Genomic DNA, 19,297 nt, shown 5'->3' with positions numbered 1-19,297 from the left:
CCTTTTGACAGAGCGTCGCCATATTGCTCTTAGCTTCGCTGGTAAGGGCTACGAGTGAAAAAATTGTAGCTAACATCCTTGCTCAAGTTGTTTCTCGATTTATGGGTATGTATTGGATACATCACATGTGACATACAAACTAAATGTTACCTGAACCTTAGTCGGATGTTTGTCGTTTTATGTGACTGCACAGTAACGTTAGCATTATTAAGGGTATCATATGTAGATTCTAGGGTAAGTAAGCCAGCAAACTGGTGGTGGGTAAGCTAATGTTAGCGATAGCTTAGTTGGTTAACAAATTAGCATCTGTTTTGCCTCTATTAGCTAATTTGACACACGAGCTTTGCTTGCCGAGAATATAGTCACTTGCACGGTCAGTGGTTTTAAGAGTTGTAGGATGGTCAAAGAAAGATAAGTCCATAACCATAAGTATGGTGGGCGATTATGTTTTGTTAATGTTAAAATATGTTCCAACGCTCTGAGCTATGTTGTCTCTAGCTGTCCCTAACTCATTATTTAGCAATATATTGTTTGCAAGCTAGCTATGAAGTAGACTGCCTTTAAATAGATCCAATATAACGTGTGTCATATTTGTGCCATTTGTGTCCAAACTTTCTAACGTTACATGGCGCAAGGGGCACGTGGTTAGAACAAGGCGTGAACATGAAATAGTAAAATACAAATGTTGACAGCAAAACAGCCACGCTCTAAGAAGGTATCTTTATCAGTTAACATTAACGTGTCCCGCTGTAAGTGTTGTTTCAAAATGTATGTGGAAAGCCTGTAACGTGACATTTCGATTTACACTACAAGATAATACAATATTGTCCCTATGCACTACTTTTTGAATTGTGTGGCGTTTCTATACAGGTTGCTGTTAGCGGCATGTTTATAAGGATACAATAGTTGACACATTGTGCTGACGCTCTGTTGAGAAAGTTCAGTGCTTGTTGCACGATAGCTGAATTACGCAGCAAATTTTTAAATGTGAACCCCCCCTTTTAAATGTGAACCCCCCCCCATCTGTCAAACCTTCAGTCACAATGGCAAGCCCTGGAAAAGAAATCGATCGGATGAAGAGCTACAAGAACAAAGCTTTGAACCCACAGGAGATGCGCAGGAGAAGGGAGGAGGAAGGGATTCAGCTTCGCAAGCAAAAGAGAGAGGAACAGGTACAGTAATGGGCCTACTTCCCATGTCTGTCTGGAAATTATCTGTGTCAAAGAGGATGCAGAAAGACTCGGCTCAAGTTACTGACATGACCAAGAGCCCTTGAAGTGCACAATAGCTAGAAACTAGTGACCTACTCAGTGACTTAACAATGATCAGTGAGTTTGTTTACAAGTTCAGGGCAGGGCCAGATGGCCAGTGAAGGGTATTTGTGCATGTGTTGCTGAGTGAGCAAGCATTCCAACTCACCTAGGTGAGACATAATATCCCAGGATGCACTGTTGAGACTGTGAAAGACTGAGAAATTCTGCTCAGTAATCTTAGCAAGTGGCCACGTGAAGGAGATGCTTCTAAAATTATACTTATTTAGTTCATATTTAAAGTGTTGTGATTTAACTTGCACACATTTAATCTGGACATCTATAGTGATGATGTGTGATGCATTCAATCATTTTAAGTGTGTATCTGGTTAGTTAGTATCTGTATCTGACAAGTTTACACTAGGCCTATCCTCTGGTGCTTACCCCTCCTCTCGTCCTGTCTCTTCAGCTCTTCAAGAGAAGAAATGTAAGCCTGCCACCAGGTGATGAGGCCATGCTAGAATGCCCTATTCAAGACCCTGATGTCAGTTCAACTGTGCCACTCTCAGGTGTAAGTGGATTTTTTTAACTTGAGCTGTCTTATCTACTTTGGATCGAAAAAATGGGCCAACTGTGAATGGATTTGATAGAATGGCAGCATTCCTTAGGTTGACACTTAATCAAGTTGATAACTATATTATCAGTCACAGTTACAAACATAAAAACTGTCAGAATGTGGCTCATATTGCCTGTGTTTAAGCAGGAGGGAGTCATCACTCCAGACATGATTCAGATGATCTTCTCAGAGGACCCCGACCAACAGCTCGTAGCAACCCAAAAATTCAGGAAATTACTCTCCAAAGGTTTGTGCATTCTTTCCTCCTCATAGTCAGTCATCACTGAAACATAGGGATATGTGTCTGTTTATGTTTAGTACTTCTCCTGCTCTTGTAGACCACACATGTAAATAATAATAAGCTTTATTTGTATACATAAACAGAATGCGGCTCATAGTGTTTTACATTTGGAGCATTTAACATGTAAAGCAAACATGTTTCCTGCAACTCCCACTGCATAATGTTCAGGAGATTAGCAATGAAAGCAAGTGTCTGTAATCAAAGTCAAAGTCAGCTTTATTGTCAATTTCTTCACATGTTCCAGACATACAAAGAGATCGAAATTACGTTTCTCACTATCCCACTGTGAAGACAAGACATATTTTGCCAATTTAGGTCTGTAAGTGAAAAAAAAAAGATATTTGGCTGATGGAGACCAAGAAGCTAGTATAATAATTATTTTTTCATTGCTTATTTGTTTGTTTGGGTCCGATGTTTTATATCATATGTTATTTGTTTTGTCATTTTGTATGTTAAAGGAACACGCCGGCTTCTTGGGACTTAAGTTTATTCACCGTATTCCCCAGAGTTTGATAATTAGATGCCCATCTCACCTCTGTGCGTGTAGTTACTCGGTCTGACGCACCCACCACTAGCCTAGCTTAGCACAAGTGCCTCGAAGTGGCCAGCTTCATTACCCTTCACCTCCAAATAGTGACAAAATGGCTGTGTCTCATTTGACATTGTTATTTGTACACATTATAACTATACAAATCACAGCATGTAAATAGGAAAATGTTGGAATTCTTTTGTCACTGGGAGGTGTAGGCTTCTTTTGTCAATGGGAGGTGTAGGATAATAATGCGGGCCCCTTTGAGGCACTTGTAGCGGTGGGTGCGTCAGACCGAGTAATTATACGCACGAAGATGAGAAGGGTATGTATCGACTTATCGAACTCTGGGAATACAGTGAATGAGCTAAAGTCCCAAAAAGTCGGCACGTTCCTTTAAACCATTACATTTCATGAAAACTCTTTTAGATTTATAATCATGACATGTCTTACTGGAGGACCTTACACTCAAGTTTTTTTTTCTCTCTCTATCTCTCTATCATGTTCTGTCTATCTGTAACAGAGCCCAATCCTCCCATTGATGAGGTGATCCTCACACCTGGCGTTGTCAACAAGTTTGTAGAATTTCTCAGAAGAGGTGACGACAGCAACCTGCAGGTAGGTGACCCTGGTGTAGTGTGGAGCTATAGCTCACATGTGTTCTTCTATTTCATTTATTCATTTATTTTTAATTACCACTACAGAGTTGCTTCCCTCCAATCTAACTTTGAGTACAGGGCAAGAACAAACATCATGTGGGGTCAGACTTTTGACCTTCATAATTACCCGATCTTAGTTCACGCACTGCAGTTCCTTTTGCTCCCTGCCCAGGCAATCAAGCTAGACAAAACAGATTTATTCCTACGGCATATCAGGTTTTTAAAAGCATACATATGGGGCTTTATGGCAGTCTAAACAATGGGTGGCCTTTGAACATAGGTGATTGGATGGAATGTAACATTCCACAGATTCTCGCTTAATGAGTTGGTATCATAGACTGTGGTATGTGTTGTAACTTTGTCACAAACCAACACTGAAACTTCATATTGATTTGGGGTAAAGGTAGCCTGGGAGTACTCAGACAAACCTGTTAGCAAATTTGAATTTGTTTTGCAGGTCAGTCTGGCAAGGAAGCCAATTGACTCCCATGTCCAATATTCTATCATGCTTATCTGTCATGGGGTGGGATTTACAGTATATGATGACCGATAGAGTCGTGTATTCAACACAACCAATGGCTGCACTGATGGAGACAGGGTTAAACAGATTTGGATGTGTATTTTTGGAATTGAATAAACTGCATTTAAAACCTTTGATTACAAGAAAGATTTGATTGCTGCAATTTTGAAACTATTTGGTAAGAGTTTAATGCACAAATTTAGATTCACTGCAGGTTACACACCTGTAAGTCGGAAGTCAAACACTACGTTTTCATGCCAGGAATATTGAATTTTGATTCAGTTTATTGCTCCAATTCCGATTATGTCAATATTCCGTTTAACCTGTTTAGAAGCAAGTAGAATGTCACGTTTTGAGCATATTCCTGTTTACATAGCAATAAATATTATTCCGAATAATTTAGCGACGCAGCCTACAAATAGCCTCGCCTAATATTCCGTTTAGAACAGGCATATGCTAGGGTGTGCAAAAGGTTTATTAGTAAACCGAATATGGCCTTTTTCGGTTTATTTCAATCAGAATAAGATGTTTACAAGACACACATATTCGGTTTATTCCCAATAAACTGATTCGAAACGGTTTATTGGTTGCGTGAAAACATAGTGAATGAATCCTTTCCAGACCCACTCTCAATCTGAATTGAGATTTGAGAAGCGGCCTGGTGTTAACCAGGCTAGGGTAAAGGCTGAGAATAGAGTGTGAACACTGTGCTAGTTAATGGTGGGCCGTCATTGCTGTATACATAGCCACAGTGCAGTGGTTTTCCACCCACACAGGCAACACAACAGGACTCCACTGTCACCATCGTAGCTTGTGCTTTGGAGTTGACTGGGTGTGCATTCCGCCTTTAGTGTAACTTGATCACTTCTGTTTTAGGACTCGTTGACTGTGTTTATTTGTACACAGAGTTGTCTAAACAAGCAGGCTGTTTATAGAGCTCTCAACATTTCCACACTCCCTTGAGTAATAGAACACTGCTAGCATTAATGGATGTGTTCTCTGTAGTTAAGACCTTCATTGGACTGTTAGACTGCATTGCTTTTAAGGTAATTTCTTTGTCAGTCTAATGGATTTGCTTGGACTGGGACTGAAATATTGATGCACATTTGTCCTGGTATGCAAGGCTTTTGTACTCTGTATGCAAAGCGGCCACCACAGCAGGTGACGTGTAAATGAATATGGGAATTAACTGATGTAGCTATTCGAGTACAGGCGACTCACAACTTGTTTGTGCTGTTGTTTTACAGTTTGAGGCTGCCTGGGCCCTGACCAACATTGCCTCCGGGACTTTCCTCCACACCAAAGTAGTGATTGAGACTGGGGCCGTGCCCATCTTCATCGAACTGCTCAACTCTGAGAACAAGGATGTGCAGGAGCAGGTAGGGACGGGTTGGTGGTGGACACCCACAATTCCAGCTCAAGCTGAAGCTTTGCAGACTTGGTACACAAAGGAGTAGAACAGTACACTAGACACAGCATATCAAGCACTGTGTACTGTAGAGCCCGAAGTGCTCTTTCATAGAAAGTAGTTTAGGTTTGAGAAAGGCAAATCACGGGCACCGTAGCAGCTACAGTGGGTGAATGGTATCTGTAGTGGAAATGTTAATTTAGGACAACAGGTGACCAGAGTAACCATAGCAACCATGTTTTTCAGGCTGTGTGGGCTCTGGGAAACATCGCCGGCGACAACGCAGAGTGTAGAGACTACGTCCTCGACTGTGGCATCCTGCCTTCCCTACAACAGTGAGTGTCTGTGTGTGTGTGTGTGTTAGAGAGAGAGAGAGAGAAAGCAAGAGAAGAAGAATAGGAGTTCCTTTAGCTTTTTAAGATGATGTAACAGGCGTTGTGCATAGTGCGCCATAGTGACCTTTTGTGTTTCTGCTATTTTGTCTGTATGCGTGTGGTTTAAAGTTGCACAGCTGCATATTTCATCTGTCAACATGTATGACCAGAGACAGTTCAAAGGAATCTTTGGTATGAGCACTCTTTAAAACACCCTGACCTAGTTAAAAGCAATGTGTGTATCAAACCACTTCCTCAAATGGTAAATATAACGGTGTTCTAAAAATGTAACGTTTTGCAGGTCAGTCTGCAAAATGTGTGGAGGTGTCTTGTTTAAAGGTATACTACAGTATGCAAGATTTTCACCTTTACGAAGCCAATTTGATAGGCGAATCGTTCACCCAGCATATCTATACAGCATAGACTTACCGAGTTGCTACCGAGAAAACCAGCTATGCAACTTCAAGAACGGAGACCCGACAAATCTTGCGAGACCGTGAAACATTACCTTGTCAGTAGATATTGCTCTTTGGAGATAGTTTTTGCTTGTTGTTAATCCTTCACCTCCACAACAAAAGCATTTTCATTGTGTACAGGGGGGTAAGTCACAAGAAGTTTGCTCTTTGCAACAGCAGAGTAAAATATAAATATATTGTGACTAGAGGGATCTTTACAGTCGCCAAAAATACTTAAACCTGCATAGTGAAAGTGCACGTTTAAGCGATGGAGTGTCATGCAGACACTCTGAGGGAATTCCATCTTTATCGTCCCTGCTCTGCCACGGAGGGCCACAGCACAGGCCTGCCACATTCCTTCCTGGTCAGCAGGGCACCGGTTTGAGCCACGCTGAATGAGGTCAGGGTCGCCGGGGGAAACCAGACAGCTCGACTCGGCTCACGGCCACAGAGAGTGGGGGCTCATTAGGGGGAACCTGTTGACACGATAATCAATTGACATGTGATATGTAGCCAATTGAATTTAACTCCCGCCCTGTCCCGTCCTTTTCTCCTGAAGCAAGGTGCTGATTGATGGAGTTGTTTATTGCTTGCCCTTTCCCAATCCCACCCCATCTCTCTCTCCTGCCTTCCTGTCACTGTCTTCACTATCGGATTAAAGGGAATAAAAAGTGGCAAAAAAGGATATTAACAGTGAAGTTCTATTCTCCATGCTGGAACATCCCATGCAAATGGAAGAACGACTTTCACAGCATGGTTCTGCTAGTTATATCACTAGTATGATGACAAGGTTTTATTAGTGCCAGAAGGGCTGTTGGTGCTTTTTAGTCTTTAGCTCTCTCGTTTTAGGCACAACCTCTTTACTGCAGCTTTCAAATGAAGAGCTCTCTACACACACAGCAAGTCCTTGTTAAATAACACGGCTACCTCCTTGTTAAATACGACGTCGAAATTGTGAAAAAGTGATGACTAAGTCTTAGATGTCAGAAACTCAAGAAACAAGTGAACACACCTCTCTCTCTCTGTATATCTGAAGTCTCACCCCTGCAGCTGACCTTTGCCCTCTCTGATATCCTTCCTCTCTGACCTGTAGGCTTCTCTCCAAGTCCAGTCGCCAGGGCACCATCAGGAATGCCGTGTGGGCGCTGTCCAACCTGTGCCGGGGGAAGAACCCTCCTCCAGACTTCGCCAAGGTAAGGTGCTACAGCGACAGTTCAGCTGTGTTGAGTGAGGCGCCATCACTGCATACTTTTGTTCCGGTCATGTTCATCGTCTTTATCTCTCACACTGGCCTCTCTTTACTTCTTTACTCTCTCTCTCTCTTTCTCTCTTCTCTCTCTCTCTCTCTCTCTCTCTCTCTCTCTCTCTCTCTCTCTCTCTCTCTCTCTCTCTCTCTCTCTCTCTGTCTGTCCCCCTGTCCCCTTGTCCCCTCAGGTTTCTCCATCTTTGAGTGTGCTGTCCACTCTGTTGTTCGGGAGTGACCCGGACGTGCTGGCTGATGCCTGCTGGGCTCTCTCTTACCTCTCCGACGGGCCCAATGAAAAGATCCAGGCCGTCATCGACTCGGGAGTTTGCCGCCGCCTAGTGGAACTGCTTATGTAAGTGTCAGATATATACATACACTCACTCACTCACTCTCTCTCTCACTCTCTCACACACTCACACACTCACACACTCACACACTCACACACTCACTCACTCACTCACTCACTCACTCACTCACTCACTCACACACGCACACACACCCCATTATCCACCATTTAGCATAGTGTTTCCAGTATTTTGTCCAACCTCTGTACACAAACACCTTTTTCCATAATCTACGTGTGCGCACACACAGAAACATACTTGCGTACACATAGTAAAGGAAGAATATGCAATAATTGCTAACACTCACTGATCTGTAGGAATGCATATGCTTATTACATAATGAAAATGTCATAGATATCGGTAGATTTTGCCTTCCCCGCTAAAGCCTACGGGGCAGAATACATCAAAACAACCGCCATATTTTAACAGGGCACACTTACCGGCAAAATAATGGTGTAAAAGCTGCAGTAGTTTTGGGCTATAAAGCCTTAAACTCATACATTGCTCAACCGATGGCCTTGGATGTTTTTTATTTGAAGGTAGATAAACTACATGTGAAAATTGATTATTCAATACTATTGACAGGTATAATACATAGTAGGCACGTTCTTTGTAAACAGCTTTTCACGTGTGAAATGTTATTTCTGCCCCTTTACTTTTCCTTTAATTGGAACAACCAACCACACACAGCACAAAAGTCAGTTAAATGTGACCCAATTCCGATGTGCAGCATGGACGAGTAAACAGGAAAAAAAGCGCATGGATTCCGATATTTCCAGATCGGTTTCAGGCCTCATTCATATAAATCGATATGTGCCAACGCGACTGCAGTCTAAACGGGCAGATTGGATATTCCCTGTCATTTACTTGCAAATTGATGAAAATGGCCACAATCTTTTACGTTTTCGCATATACATTACGGTACATACAATGTTGCTTTCAATTTCACGTGAATGCACGACTGGCAGAACGATGTACCAGTAATTTAAAATGAAAACGGAGTTGGCCTATTTTGCGGACTTCTCAAGATACTTGGAACGGGTAACTAAGGAAACCAAAGTAAACAACTGGCCACTGAAATACCCTAATGCAAGCTTATTTTGTGCATTTGCTGTGCCGTTTGTTTGTTTTCTTTCATTTCTGGTGCGCACACGGATTGTCTTAAGTGTTATACAAATTATTGAATCATGTAAACACAGATATCTGATGTGGGCCACTCTCAAATGTAGATGTGAAAAGGCATTCCAAACAATTGGATATAGGCAGAAAATCAGAACTGTGCATCAAGGCCTGCCAGTGTAAATGCAGCCATAGACGTATAGCCTAATTCTGTCAGATGAAAGACAATGGCGACAGATGCATGTTGAGAAGATCTAGTTATATGTACACTCGTAAAACGAATGTGTGTTAAAAAAACAACACAAGTTGTGTTATTTTCAATGCATGGTATGTTACAAATAAAAAAAGGAAACAACACAAACTGTTGTTAAGAACAACGCAAGCTGTGTTGTTTTCAACACATTCGTTGTAAGAGTGTATGACACGTATGGTTAAATGTAAGTGCTCATGACGTACATATCCAAAACACAGGACAATACACTACTGTTTGCCAACTTACATACCAAGTTATGCAGTCGACAAGGACTCAAATCATTATCTATAGTGTTCTTCAAATGTGCTTACACGCATGCTTACTCGTACATTTACAATCCTTGTTTATGCTTGGATAGCTACCCATCCAGGTATTAACACCATCCTCAGGCATTAACTCTGACATATTAAACAGCACATGGTGTTATCTAATCATAAGCATGTGTGTACTAAAGAGCTGCTCCTAGCCGGACGCTTCCTGAGTAAGGAAATGTGTTGCTCTGTACACACCATTCACAGCAAGGCAGTCAGTGCACTCTATTTTGCCACAATCAATCAATTAATGTACAGATATATTTGTCCCAGCCATACTACACCAGCTGATTCAAATTAGAACAACTCTGCAGCCAGGTGGATCAGCCAATTAGTGAAATCACCTGTTGAGTGGCAATTGCAAAGGTAGAACCAAACAAAAAACATTTTTTTTGTTTTTTTTTGGGCTACGTACACTGGCGCTGACACTAGTGCGGCGCACTCCGCTTTCGACATTCGATTACATTAGATTCCATTTTTCTCAACACAACTCCGCACACCAGCATCGCACTTTGCCACCGCTGACGCCGTGTAATTTTCCACTCACGTGTTGTGAGAAATCACTCCTGGTCTTGTCCATGAGGTTGTCTTATGTGCTGTACTGAGTGATCTGTTGCCATTAACACCCCTCCTTCCTCAGGCACTATGACTACAAGGTAGTGTCCCCAGCGCTGAGAGCAGTGGGGAACATTGTGACGGGAGACGATATTCAGACACAGGTACTGTCTATTCTGTCCAGTAGGTCCACCCCTCTGCCTGATATTTGCTTATCGCTGCTTCTGTGGATGCCAGTGTGTTAGGGGTCTTGAGCAGTTTTATTTATATTTTGTGTAGTAAAAAAAGTATATTCAAGTCTATTAACATATACAGTGTGTAAATGTAATTTCACATTGTAAGTAAGGCCTATAGTAATCATTTGGTGTGTGTGTGTGTGTGTGTGTGTGTGTTTACAGGTGATTCTAAACTGCTCAGCTCTGCCTTGTCTACTACACCTTCTTAGCAGTCCCAAAGAATCAATCAAAAAAGAGGCGTGTTGGACGGTCTCTAACATCACAGCTGGAAACAGACGACAGATCCAGGTGTGTGTCTGTCTGTCTGTGTGTGTCTGGATGTGTGTGCCCCAGGGATGGAAATTAGCCACCCGCCTCCCTAGTTTTGTCCACTGGCGGGTGTATTTGGTCAACTTACCAGCCACTGTGGCGGGTAAATAGAGCTAGCATACCACAAATAGTCAGATCCGGTCTAATTTTCATTTTTCTTATTGACGGTTAAAAATAAGAAAGTGTCTGTAGGGATCATGTAACGTTACCAGCCTATAAGGGTAAATCACGCTGATTTGAAGTTCTACAACAACGACCAGTGAGCCGCCGCCCGCAGCATAGCCTATAGTCACTGGTGTACTTTTTCCCATTACCATTAAGAAACTGTCACTATGCTCTCATGTGCCACTGCTAGCTTATTTGAGGATGACTGCATAAACATAAATCTAGTGAGATCTGTGGATTTACGTTGTATCTTCACAGACTAATATTCTCACACGAATAGTTCTCTTTTGAAGTGGCCCGTAACTTTAGCTATTTTTATCTGGCCCGCCACACCTTTATGGAAAACTATGACACGCTGTTATTTAGACCTATGAGGCAGACAGACACAGACATCTCCACACCCATTCGTCATGGTGGAGATGTCTGTGTCTGTCTGAAACTTTTCATTCAAGCAATTACAAACCGGATATCAGAATAAACAGCAGAACCGAACACAAAGGTGTAAAGCATTCCCTTATACAATTAGCCATTCCATAGTAATCCGGTTCTGAAATTGAAGCAAATGTCTACAAGGTCTCCAACTTTGGGCTTTTGTAATACATGATGAGGCCAAATACAAAATAAATGTTAACAATATTGCCTAGATAACTAAATGTTAAAACAGTTTTTCAATGTAGTTTTACAAAATGCTAAGCATGCATAAGTTTCTTAAAGCTGAGCTGTGCTTCAATTTTCAGTGCATGATTTCATAACAGGCCAAATAGAAAATAAATGCTAAATGTTAAATATAGCCTTGATACCTGTAAATATTTAAATCAGATGATGTACAGTATAGTTAGATTAAGTTGGAGAGTTGGATTATAGGATTCCCCAGAACTCCCACAAACGGAGTCTTAAAGAAGCCACACAATTTTTATGACAAGACACTATAGCATATGAATGTGGTTCAGTTGACCTTTTAATTCAGCACATTTGTCAATGTAAATGGGTGTCAATGTAAAGGTGTATATTGGTCTGTCTGTCTGTCTGTCTGTCTGTCTGTCTGTCTGACTGATTGTGTGATTGTGTTTGTCTTTTCCTCAGCAGTGTCCCTGACTTCTCTTCTTAGTTCTTAGTCATCTATGTGCTCTTAACTTTCTCTCTCCCTTTTCTTCTGCCAGACGGTGATCGACGCCAACATCTTCCCCGTCCTGATCGAGATCCTGCAAAAGGCCGAGTTCCGCACTAGGAAAGAGGCTGCCTGGGCCATAACCAACGCCACCTCTGGAGGCACTCCTGAGCAGATGAGGTGCGTGTGTTATCTTTCACCAATCACTTGTTTTCATTTCATCTATGGTGAGTACAGGTGGATATAAATAGTGATAAACATGACTAACAGTGTTTGTGTGTGTGTGTGTGTGTGTGTGTGTGTGTGTGTGTGTTTGTGTGTCCAGGTACCTGGTGTCTCTGGGCACCATCAAGCCCATGTGTGACCTCCTGACAGTAATGGACTCTAAGATTGTGCAGGTGTCCCTCAACGGCTTGGAGAACATCCTGAGACTGGGAGAGCAGGAGGCCAAGCAGAACGGCACCGGAATTAACCCCTACTGCGCCCTCATAGAGGAGGCATATGGTACACACACACACTTACCAACTTTTTAAAAACTGTTCATTTTAACTACTGTAAGGTTCATATTCTCTGTAAGTTGCTTTGGACAAAAGCAACTGCTAAATACAATAACCATTACCAGTAGTGAGGGTACCACAAACACTCACATACCAAGACAAAATGGCTTGTTCATCATGGATTGATGTCCGACTCCATGTCCCTTATATGGTGCAGCCAGTGGACCATTAAATCACACAATGATCCAAAACATACAGCCAAACAAGACAAGAAATGGTTAACAGAGAACAACATCAACATTTTGTGGCCCGTCCGTCAAAAAAGTGAGCACAAGGCCAGAGTGATGGCAAAGAATCGTTCCTGCCTCAAAACCTGGATTACTGCTAAAAAGATGCAGTCTAAAATAATTGAGGAGACATGGAGAGGCTTGGTAGACATTATAAGAGCCATTTTAAGAGCTGTGATGGCAAATAAAGATGTTTGCATTGATTATTTAAAAAGGGTATGAATAATTTTGGACACCATTTTTCATAAAAAAGATGGAAAAAACTTATTATTCTGAATCCATGTTTCTACCACATTGTCTTACAGCCTTTTGGTATGTGGGAGTGTCATTTTCAGTCAGAGCAAACATATTGATAAAGACAAAAACAACATTAAATCAATATTTGCCAGGGGTATGAATAATTTTGTTCTTAACTGCCAGTGCTTTGGGATTATCTGAAGCCAAATGAGCCACCTGAAAATACACTTCTGCAGTCAAAGCTGGCATTGGGGGTCGTAATGAAAGGTTGTGAATGTAATAAAACACAATTGTTAAATAACAAACAAAAAGTTATTTAATTTACTTAATGGTATGTTCGGTTCAGTTTGGTTTAAGGACAACTCCAGCAAGTTTTCACATAGATCTCCGTTTCTCAAGGTCAGAGTACTGTCGGTACGGAAAAAAAAGAAGAAAAAACACCTAGCTCGAGTTGCTACAGCCAGCAGCTAACGCAGCCAGGCTGCTGAAGTGCTACACTCTGGGGGCATGATTTTAAATATGCTTTTTAAAGAAAACACACTCCTTTTAAGTGTGTTTTCAGTTGGCCATTGGCCTCCCAAAGCACCCGTGTCCGTTTATCTTCATTTCACATTGATCTAAAAGGTGGTCTGAAAAAAAACTGAAAAATCGTCACTCAGTCATGTTAAAATATAAAGCACTGGCAACCACCTACTAAAGGCTGGGGATGTTCTTAGATCCTGGAATAATCTTCCACTAGATGGCAGTAGAAACATTGTAGGGGAAAAAAATAAGTTATTAAGTTAACACATGTAAACTGTAATGAGATCAAATCTAGGTGTCCTGAGCACTGAAGGGTTCTTCTTTGAGAACTACAATGCTCCTATTAGGAACCTTTTGGAACTCATCTCAGTCCTCTCTCTTGCTGCTTCTCCTTTTGGAACCTGCAGGCTTGGACAAGATTGAGTTCCTGCAAAGCCACGAGAACCAGGAGATCTACCAGAAGGCCTTTGACCTCATCGAGCACTACTTTGGTGTGGATGAGGAGGATGCCAGTATCGCCCCGCAGGTAGACCAGAACCAGGGCCAGTACATCTTCCAACAGCAGGAGGGGCCCATGGAGGGCTTTCAGCTTTAACACCCCACCCCCCCATAAGCCCCAGAGAGCTCATCTCTACATCCCCCACCCCACCCTGACTCTCTCTCTGAGTGCGTCCCCCAGCCCAGCCCAGCCCCCCTTCCCACCATGCCAGTGTCAACTCCCTGATGACCTCATCTTCCCAAAGCTACAGCTCCCCTACATTGCCCCCTCAAAAGAAAAAAACATACACACACCCTCTGTCTAGATAGATGGGGAGGTGGGGGAGGGGGGTACAGAGGGCTGAATGGCTACCTTCCCCTTTTTCTGATTCCGGTCATCTGAACTCATCCAGCCAGCTACCCCCAAAAATCAATTGCAAGGGAGAGATGGCAAACATAAATCGTTATTTTCTAATTTTGTTTCTGTTGTATGTTTATTTTCTGTATTAGGAGTGTATTCCTATTATTATTATTATTATTATTATTAATGCAATATTTTGGCACTGGTGTCCCAAAAATGACTTTTTACATCATATCCCTTTTCGAATGTGAATCTACCTCTTTAGTCAATGAAAAAGCACTCATGGTCATGTGACTGGTACAAGTGCAAATGATCACCAGGGAGGTGCCCTCTAATGCAGTGAGTGCAAACATTTCTCTCAGTTTAGAGGGACATATCAGAAAAGAAGTCAAGTAAAAACAGCAGAAAGCAACAACAACCAAACAGCTAAAAATGGGGAAAAAATATACATTTGAATGACCTTAATGGAAGCAATCTCAACTCTTAAATGGAGACTGACCATATAGGTTAGCTCTACTAGTTTGCCGTGAGAATTAACAATTGCATACACACACGTACGTACACACACACACTCTCACTCACTCACTCACACACACACACCCATAAAGCGGTCTCTCAATTTAGCATGAGGAGTCTGCCTCAGCATTGGACACCAAGTGTCAGAATCTCTGTGCGTGTGTGTTTGTGTGTGTGAGGGAGAATAGCTGTCCCCATCCCCCTCTCAGCTGACACTAACAGCTCCTAACTTCCAGGACCTGTCTGGGCTTATTTATTGTGTCTGTGAGGGGAAAGACTCCGAGCAGGACATCATTTCGGACACGGAGGTCTAACCCTGTTGGATAGCGATTGCTCCAGCTTAATAATGGGGCCTTTTCCCCATATTTTGTTTTTTTTTGCTTGTGTTTTGTTTTTTTGCTTGTGTTTTTGTTTTGATGTAGTGTCATTGTCCAGAGCCTTTGTTTCTGTTGTTTTTCTTTTTGTTCCGTTTCCAGTTTCTTTTTGGATTTAACCTTTTTAGATGTTCTATCATCTCAAACAGAGGATGTAACAACCTTCTTTCTCCAATGTTCACATGGCCCACTGGTCAAGTGCTGCAGTACTTTCAGATTTGACATCATCAGAAAAATGCTCTGATTTATTAAAAAAAAAAAAAAAAAAAAGTAAAATAAATCTGTATATTATATATACATGTAAGCTCTGATTTAGTTTTCTGTTTTATGAGAAGCTCCTGATGGACACAAGGTGCTGATCATGTGAAGCTTCATATGCAGTCTCTTGTGGTGGAGGATTAGGGGGCAGCCAGAGTGGACGGCTTGTCTTCATGAATCATCCTCATCCTCCTCCTCCCACCTGTCAGGAGAAGAATCTGGATCATCAGAGGCTGGTGGCGCAGAAATGAATAGTCATCAATCTCGTTCATGCTTTGTTCGTTTGTTCGTTCGTTCATCTTGATTCTGCAGAAGACTACTACTCCTGCTGTGAATGACCTTTGACATTTGACCCCTGTGTTTGCGCCCCTGTGTGGCTCAAGTCAGGTTTTCTAGAACTTTCCCTTTATTGCAAATTTCTCCCCTGAAATCATGTTACATAAGAATTTTGGTTCTATTTTATTATCATTATTTATGGTGTTTCTGGCACGTAACAGACAGTGCTGATGAAATTATGTTATCAGATGTGGAGTTGGAAGTAGAAGCAACAGTATATTGAGATTGTTAAACATGTTTTTGGTTGAACATCAAGAACATTTAATCGTGTATAGTTTTCTAATATTTCTCATGTTTGTACTGATTGTATAATATATACATATGTTTTGTTTTCTTCTGGTTTATTATTTTTTTTTTGTCCATTAGAAGGGGGGAAAAGTGTATGAGTCTGCATCGGTGTCGAGCTTGAGGAGAATTTTACGCTCCACACTGAAGAATGTTGACGTTCTGTAAAATAGAGGAGAACAAATAAACTCTTCTGTGCCACCTGAAGTCAAATTTGTGTGGTGTCTTTTTTCGAGTGAGGAGAATGGCCGCCCTGGCTCTGTGTGGGTCCATGATGAACTTCTGTACTCTGAGCTTTCTGTTCGACTTTGTAGTTTTATTTGAGGAAACCTACTTGTTGAATAGAGCGGAGTTGATATCGTCTTTGACCACTGAACTTTGAACATCTCCATTTATTCTTTTAGCTGATGTTTTTTTTTCCCAAATATTCAATTTACACTGCAAAAGGGAGGCTTAGGGTAACAACAAATACCACTTTTAAAAACATCACAAGTCAACCAGAGGTAGAGCGTGCAGGAGTCGAAGTACCAGCCAGAAGAGTCCTCAAAAGTAATGGTAGTAGAGGGGAGTATGTATGTCTGACCTGTTAAGTTTTGTGTTGGGCCTGTAGGAGCACAGGATGAAGGTGAGATCAAAGATGTGGGCCAAATGCAAACAATTCTTAAAACATTATGATTGAAGAATGATACCTTCTCCTGTGTTACACTTCCTCTTAGCCAAGCCAAATTCCCCAGAGTAATGACACACCTATGCTTTATCAGTGCATCACCACGCAGATGCATGAATGATTATAGATACTTTAGGCAAACCGAAAAACAAATGAGTCATACATGTAGAGATGGCCATGCAGTTAATAGTCATGCAGCTCTTCACGTCAATGGTTACTAATTATGTCGGGTGTAACATTGCAACTAATTTGCCATTGTCCAGTCTGCTAGTTGACATTTTACGACTTACATGGACATTATTTTACAGGTTTAGATGGAAAATACAGATCCAGTTTCCAGTTCTACAAGTAGCCATCACGTTGCCAGCACATTGCCATTCGATTGAAACCACACGTAAATCAATCTTTTTTTCAGAACATACATCTCTATTCACATTTTTAACCTCTTCTCTGTTTTTGGAGGACTTCCTGAAAACGTACCTCAGGGCAAAAGGACAAAGAAAAGACTCCACTCAGATTTGGTTTCAGCCGCGTAGGTTTTCATGTCAAATGGACCCTGGTCTAATACCTTTCCCGCAGGTGGCAAAAGCAGTTTCGGTTGGTATTGGCCTGATTGCTGTTCCCCCACTCTCCTTGATATCACGCTCATCTACAGATGCCCTTCCAGTGTCAATATCATCACTGAATAAATATTTGCACTGATAGATGTCCTGTCTAAATGTTTTTAAATCTATGAGTGCACAAAGTGCCATCTCCAATATTTGCTTTTGGAGTATCGAAAGTGTGTTCAACATTTTATGTTTATTGTATTGGTGAGGGAGAGTGTGGCTTAATGTGAAGGTTTGAGGAAATGAAAATGCAACGCCGAACTCGCCTGCTCTGTAACTGGATCCCGTTGTGTTTGGAGTAATTCCTCACACCTTTGCTTTTTCTAGTTGACCATACAACTGAACTAATTCACCTAGTTACCCACAATTTCACTCTGTTTTTGGAACACACACACAGACACACAGCCAGACCCATATACACCTCAAGGCTATTTGAAAGTTCCAAAACCAGACTCTCAGGTTTGGAGTGGGGAATTCTGAGTGTCACCAACAACATGGGAACACTTCACGGCATCATACATCACAGGCTGTCACACCACTTGAATGCTCTCATTGCAGTTTCACATAACATTTAAACATTTGGATGTGGTGAAAAGAACTGCTACCTTATGTGAATAAGTGTATTTGTCTTACTAGTTGATTCTAATTTGTCACTGCTCTGGATGCAGCAGATTTTTCCATTGAAAAATAAATAAATCATACTGCATGTTGGACACCTTTGGCAAGGCTGGTCCATATCGAAGAGGAATGGATAGGCCTAAGTATTTCTGGGGAGAAAATATCTATATACAGAGAATGCCACTTTACTGTATGTTATTAAACTCATATGTAACTCACCCTTGCGCAACGTTTTGACATAAGTAAGACCTCCAGAGGGAAAAATTATCTGATTTTGTGCAGCATTTCTTTTTAAAACACTCCTCTCTTGCACTTGACTCTGTGACCTTGTCTTTGTTTACACTTGACCCCACTAGTTGACCTGTGTTTTTGTTTTTTACATTTTTTCACCATTATCTAAAGGTTAAGCAAAACTTAAGTTCTGGCAATATCTACTGACATGTTCATTGTTTTTGGATTAATCCAGACAATCCTGTATTTTTCAAGTCATGCTAACATCTGTTAGTAGGATGTTCTAGTTTAATTATACATGATCTATCTTGTATGGTGGCAGTAATGATCTTTTATCCTATAAAAAAAACAGGCCATTGTCTTCTGAATTTACAAAGAGGAATTTTAATATTTGTAGTGTTTGTCAGCAGTCAGAACACACGCCAAAACAATGATGCTTGTCAGCAGGCAAAACAAAAAACAAAGCAAAACAAAACAATGCTTTTGCTCTCCCAACCCTCGACATGTCAACAGGTTATTAGCATTCCATGATATGCATGCATTTCTCCTGTCATGCATTTCTCCACATGCCTTCAGGCAGGGCTGTAGTACTCGAGTCCGGTCTTGGACTCGAGACCGTTTTTCTATGGTCTCGGACTTGTCTCGGACTCGCTAGTATTTGGACTTGGTCTTGTCTCGGTCTCGGCCACTGGTCTTGCCAAATATGGCTTTTGGTCTCGACCGAGTCCAGGTGTCTTTAGGGCCATCGAAATTAACGTGTCAATCGCCGCGATTCATTTTGAAATACATAATGCGTTACAAAATATTAACGCAATAGTGTTTACCTTTGTGGGGGGCTGATGTCACGTAACGGAAGCCGCAAAACCTAAAACCGCATGCTCGAGTTTATTTTACTGTCTGTGGAGTTAGCTGAAGATGAAGAGGAACCAACATTTAGCCAATAAATAGTAGCTTTGCTGCAAACTGCTTTTCACTCTTGTTAGATCGTTTAAAATGTCAAAATGCACCAACATCAACAGTTACATAAAGATGATACTTTTCGGGTCCTCTCCATTAAGATCCAACTTGAACGTACAGTATGCTACTCCATTTAATTGAGAGCGTGTCTGAGCGCACACGAGAGGGAGAGAAAACGATTGGCAGGCTCCAGCTGGCTTGTCGTTGTTGATAAGATCTCCTTTTTAATATAATAAACTTATAAAAAAAAGGCAACAAAGACGAGGAGAGGAGATTGGGGATTTATCCGATTTCCACTACTGACCAGT

At 41.5% G+C, this 19,297-nt stretch overlaps 1 protein-coding gene across 2 annotated transcripts; it reads left to right on the top strand.

Annotated features, from left to right (window-relative positions):
* The first annotated feature begins 1 nt into the window (after position 1).
* On the top strand, positions 2 to 14,062 carry kpna5 (karyopherin alpha 5 (importin alpha 6)). 2 transcript variants are annotated; one of them, XM_048260416.1, is made up of 14 exons: positions 2 to 105; positions 1,039 to 1,172; positions 1,720 to 1,821; positions 2,014 to 2,113; positions 3,220 to 3,314; positions 5,123 to 5,254; positions 5,530 to 5,618; positions 7,206 to 7,305; positions 7,547 to 7,710; positions 10,026 to 10,104; positions 10,339 to 10,464; positions 11,811 to 11,938; positions 12,084 to 12,262; positions 13,709 to 14,062. In XM_048260416.1, the coding sequence occupies exons 1-14, from the start codon at positions 102 to 104 to the stop codon at positions 13,894 to 13,896; spliced, it is 1,620 nt and encodes a 539-aa protein (XP_048116373.1). In that variant the 5' UTR covers positions 2 to 101; the 3' UTR covers positions 13,897 to 14,062. The 2 variants fall into 2 exon arrangements, with proteins under 2 accessions (XP_048116373.1, XP_048116372.1); XM_048260415.1 differs by having other exon boundaries at positions 2,011 to 2,113.
* The last annotated feature ends 5,235 nt before the right edge of the window (positions 14,063 to 19,297 follow it).

This window comes from Alosa alosa, chromosome 13 (genome assembly GCF_017589495.1).
Source record: "Alosa alosa isolate M-15738 ecotype Scorff River chromosome 13, AALO_Geno_1.1, whole genome shotgun sequence".
Taxonomy (NCBI): domain Eukaryota; kingdom Metazoa; phylum Chordata; class Actinopteri; order Clupeiformes; family Clupeidae; genus Alosa; species Alosa alosa.
Note: the sequence above shows the minus strand (reverse complement) of the source record. Positions and strands in the feature narration are given on the sequence as shown.

Bases quoted from the DNA above. Each gene is read 5' to 3' on its own strand.
- kpna5 (XM_048260415.1), top strand. The intron at 1,173-1,719 runs GTACAGTAATGG...CTGTCTCTTCAG, and splicing joins AGCAAAAGAGAGAGGAACAG to CTCTTCAAGAGAAGAAATGT. The intron at 2,114-3,219 runs GTTTGTGCATTC...TATCTGTAACAG, and splicing joins CAGGAAATTACTCTCCAAAG to AGCCCAATCCTCCCATTGAT.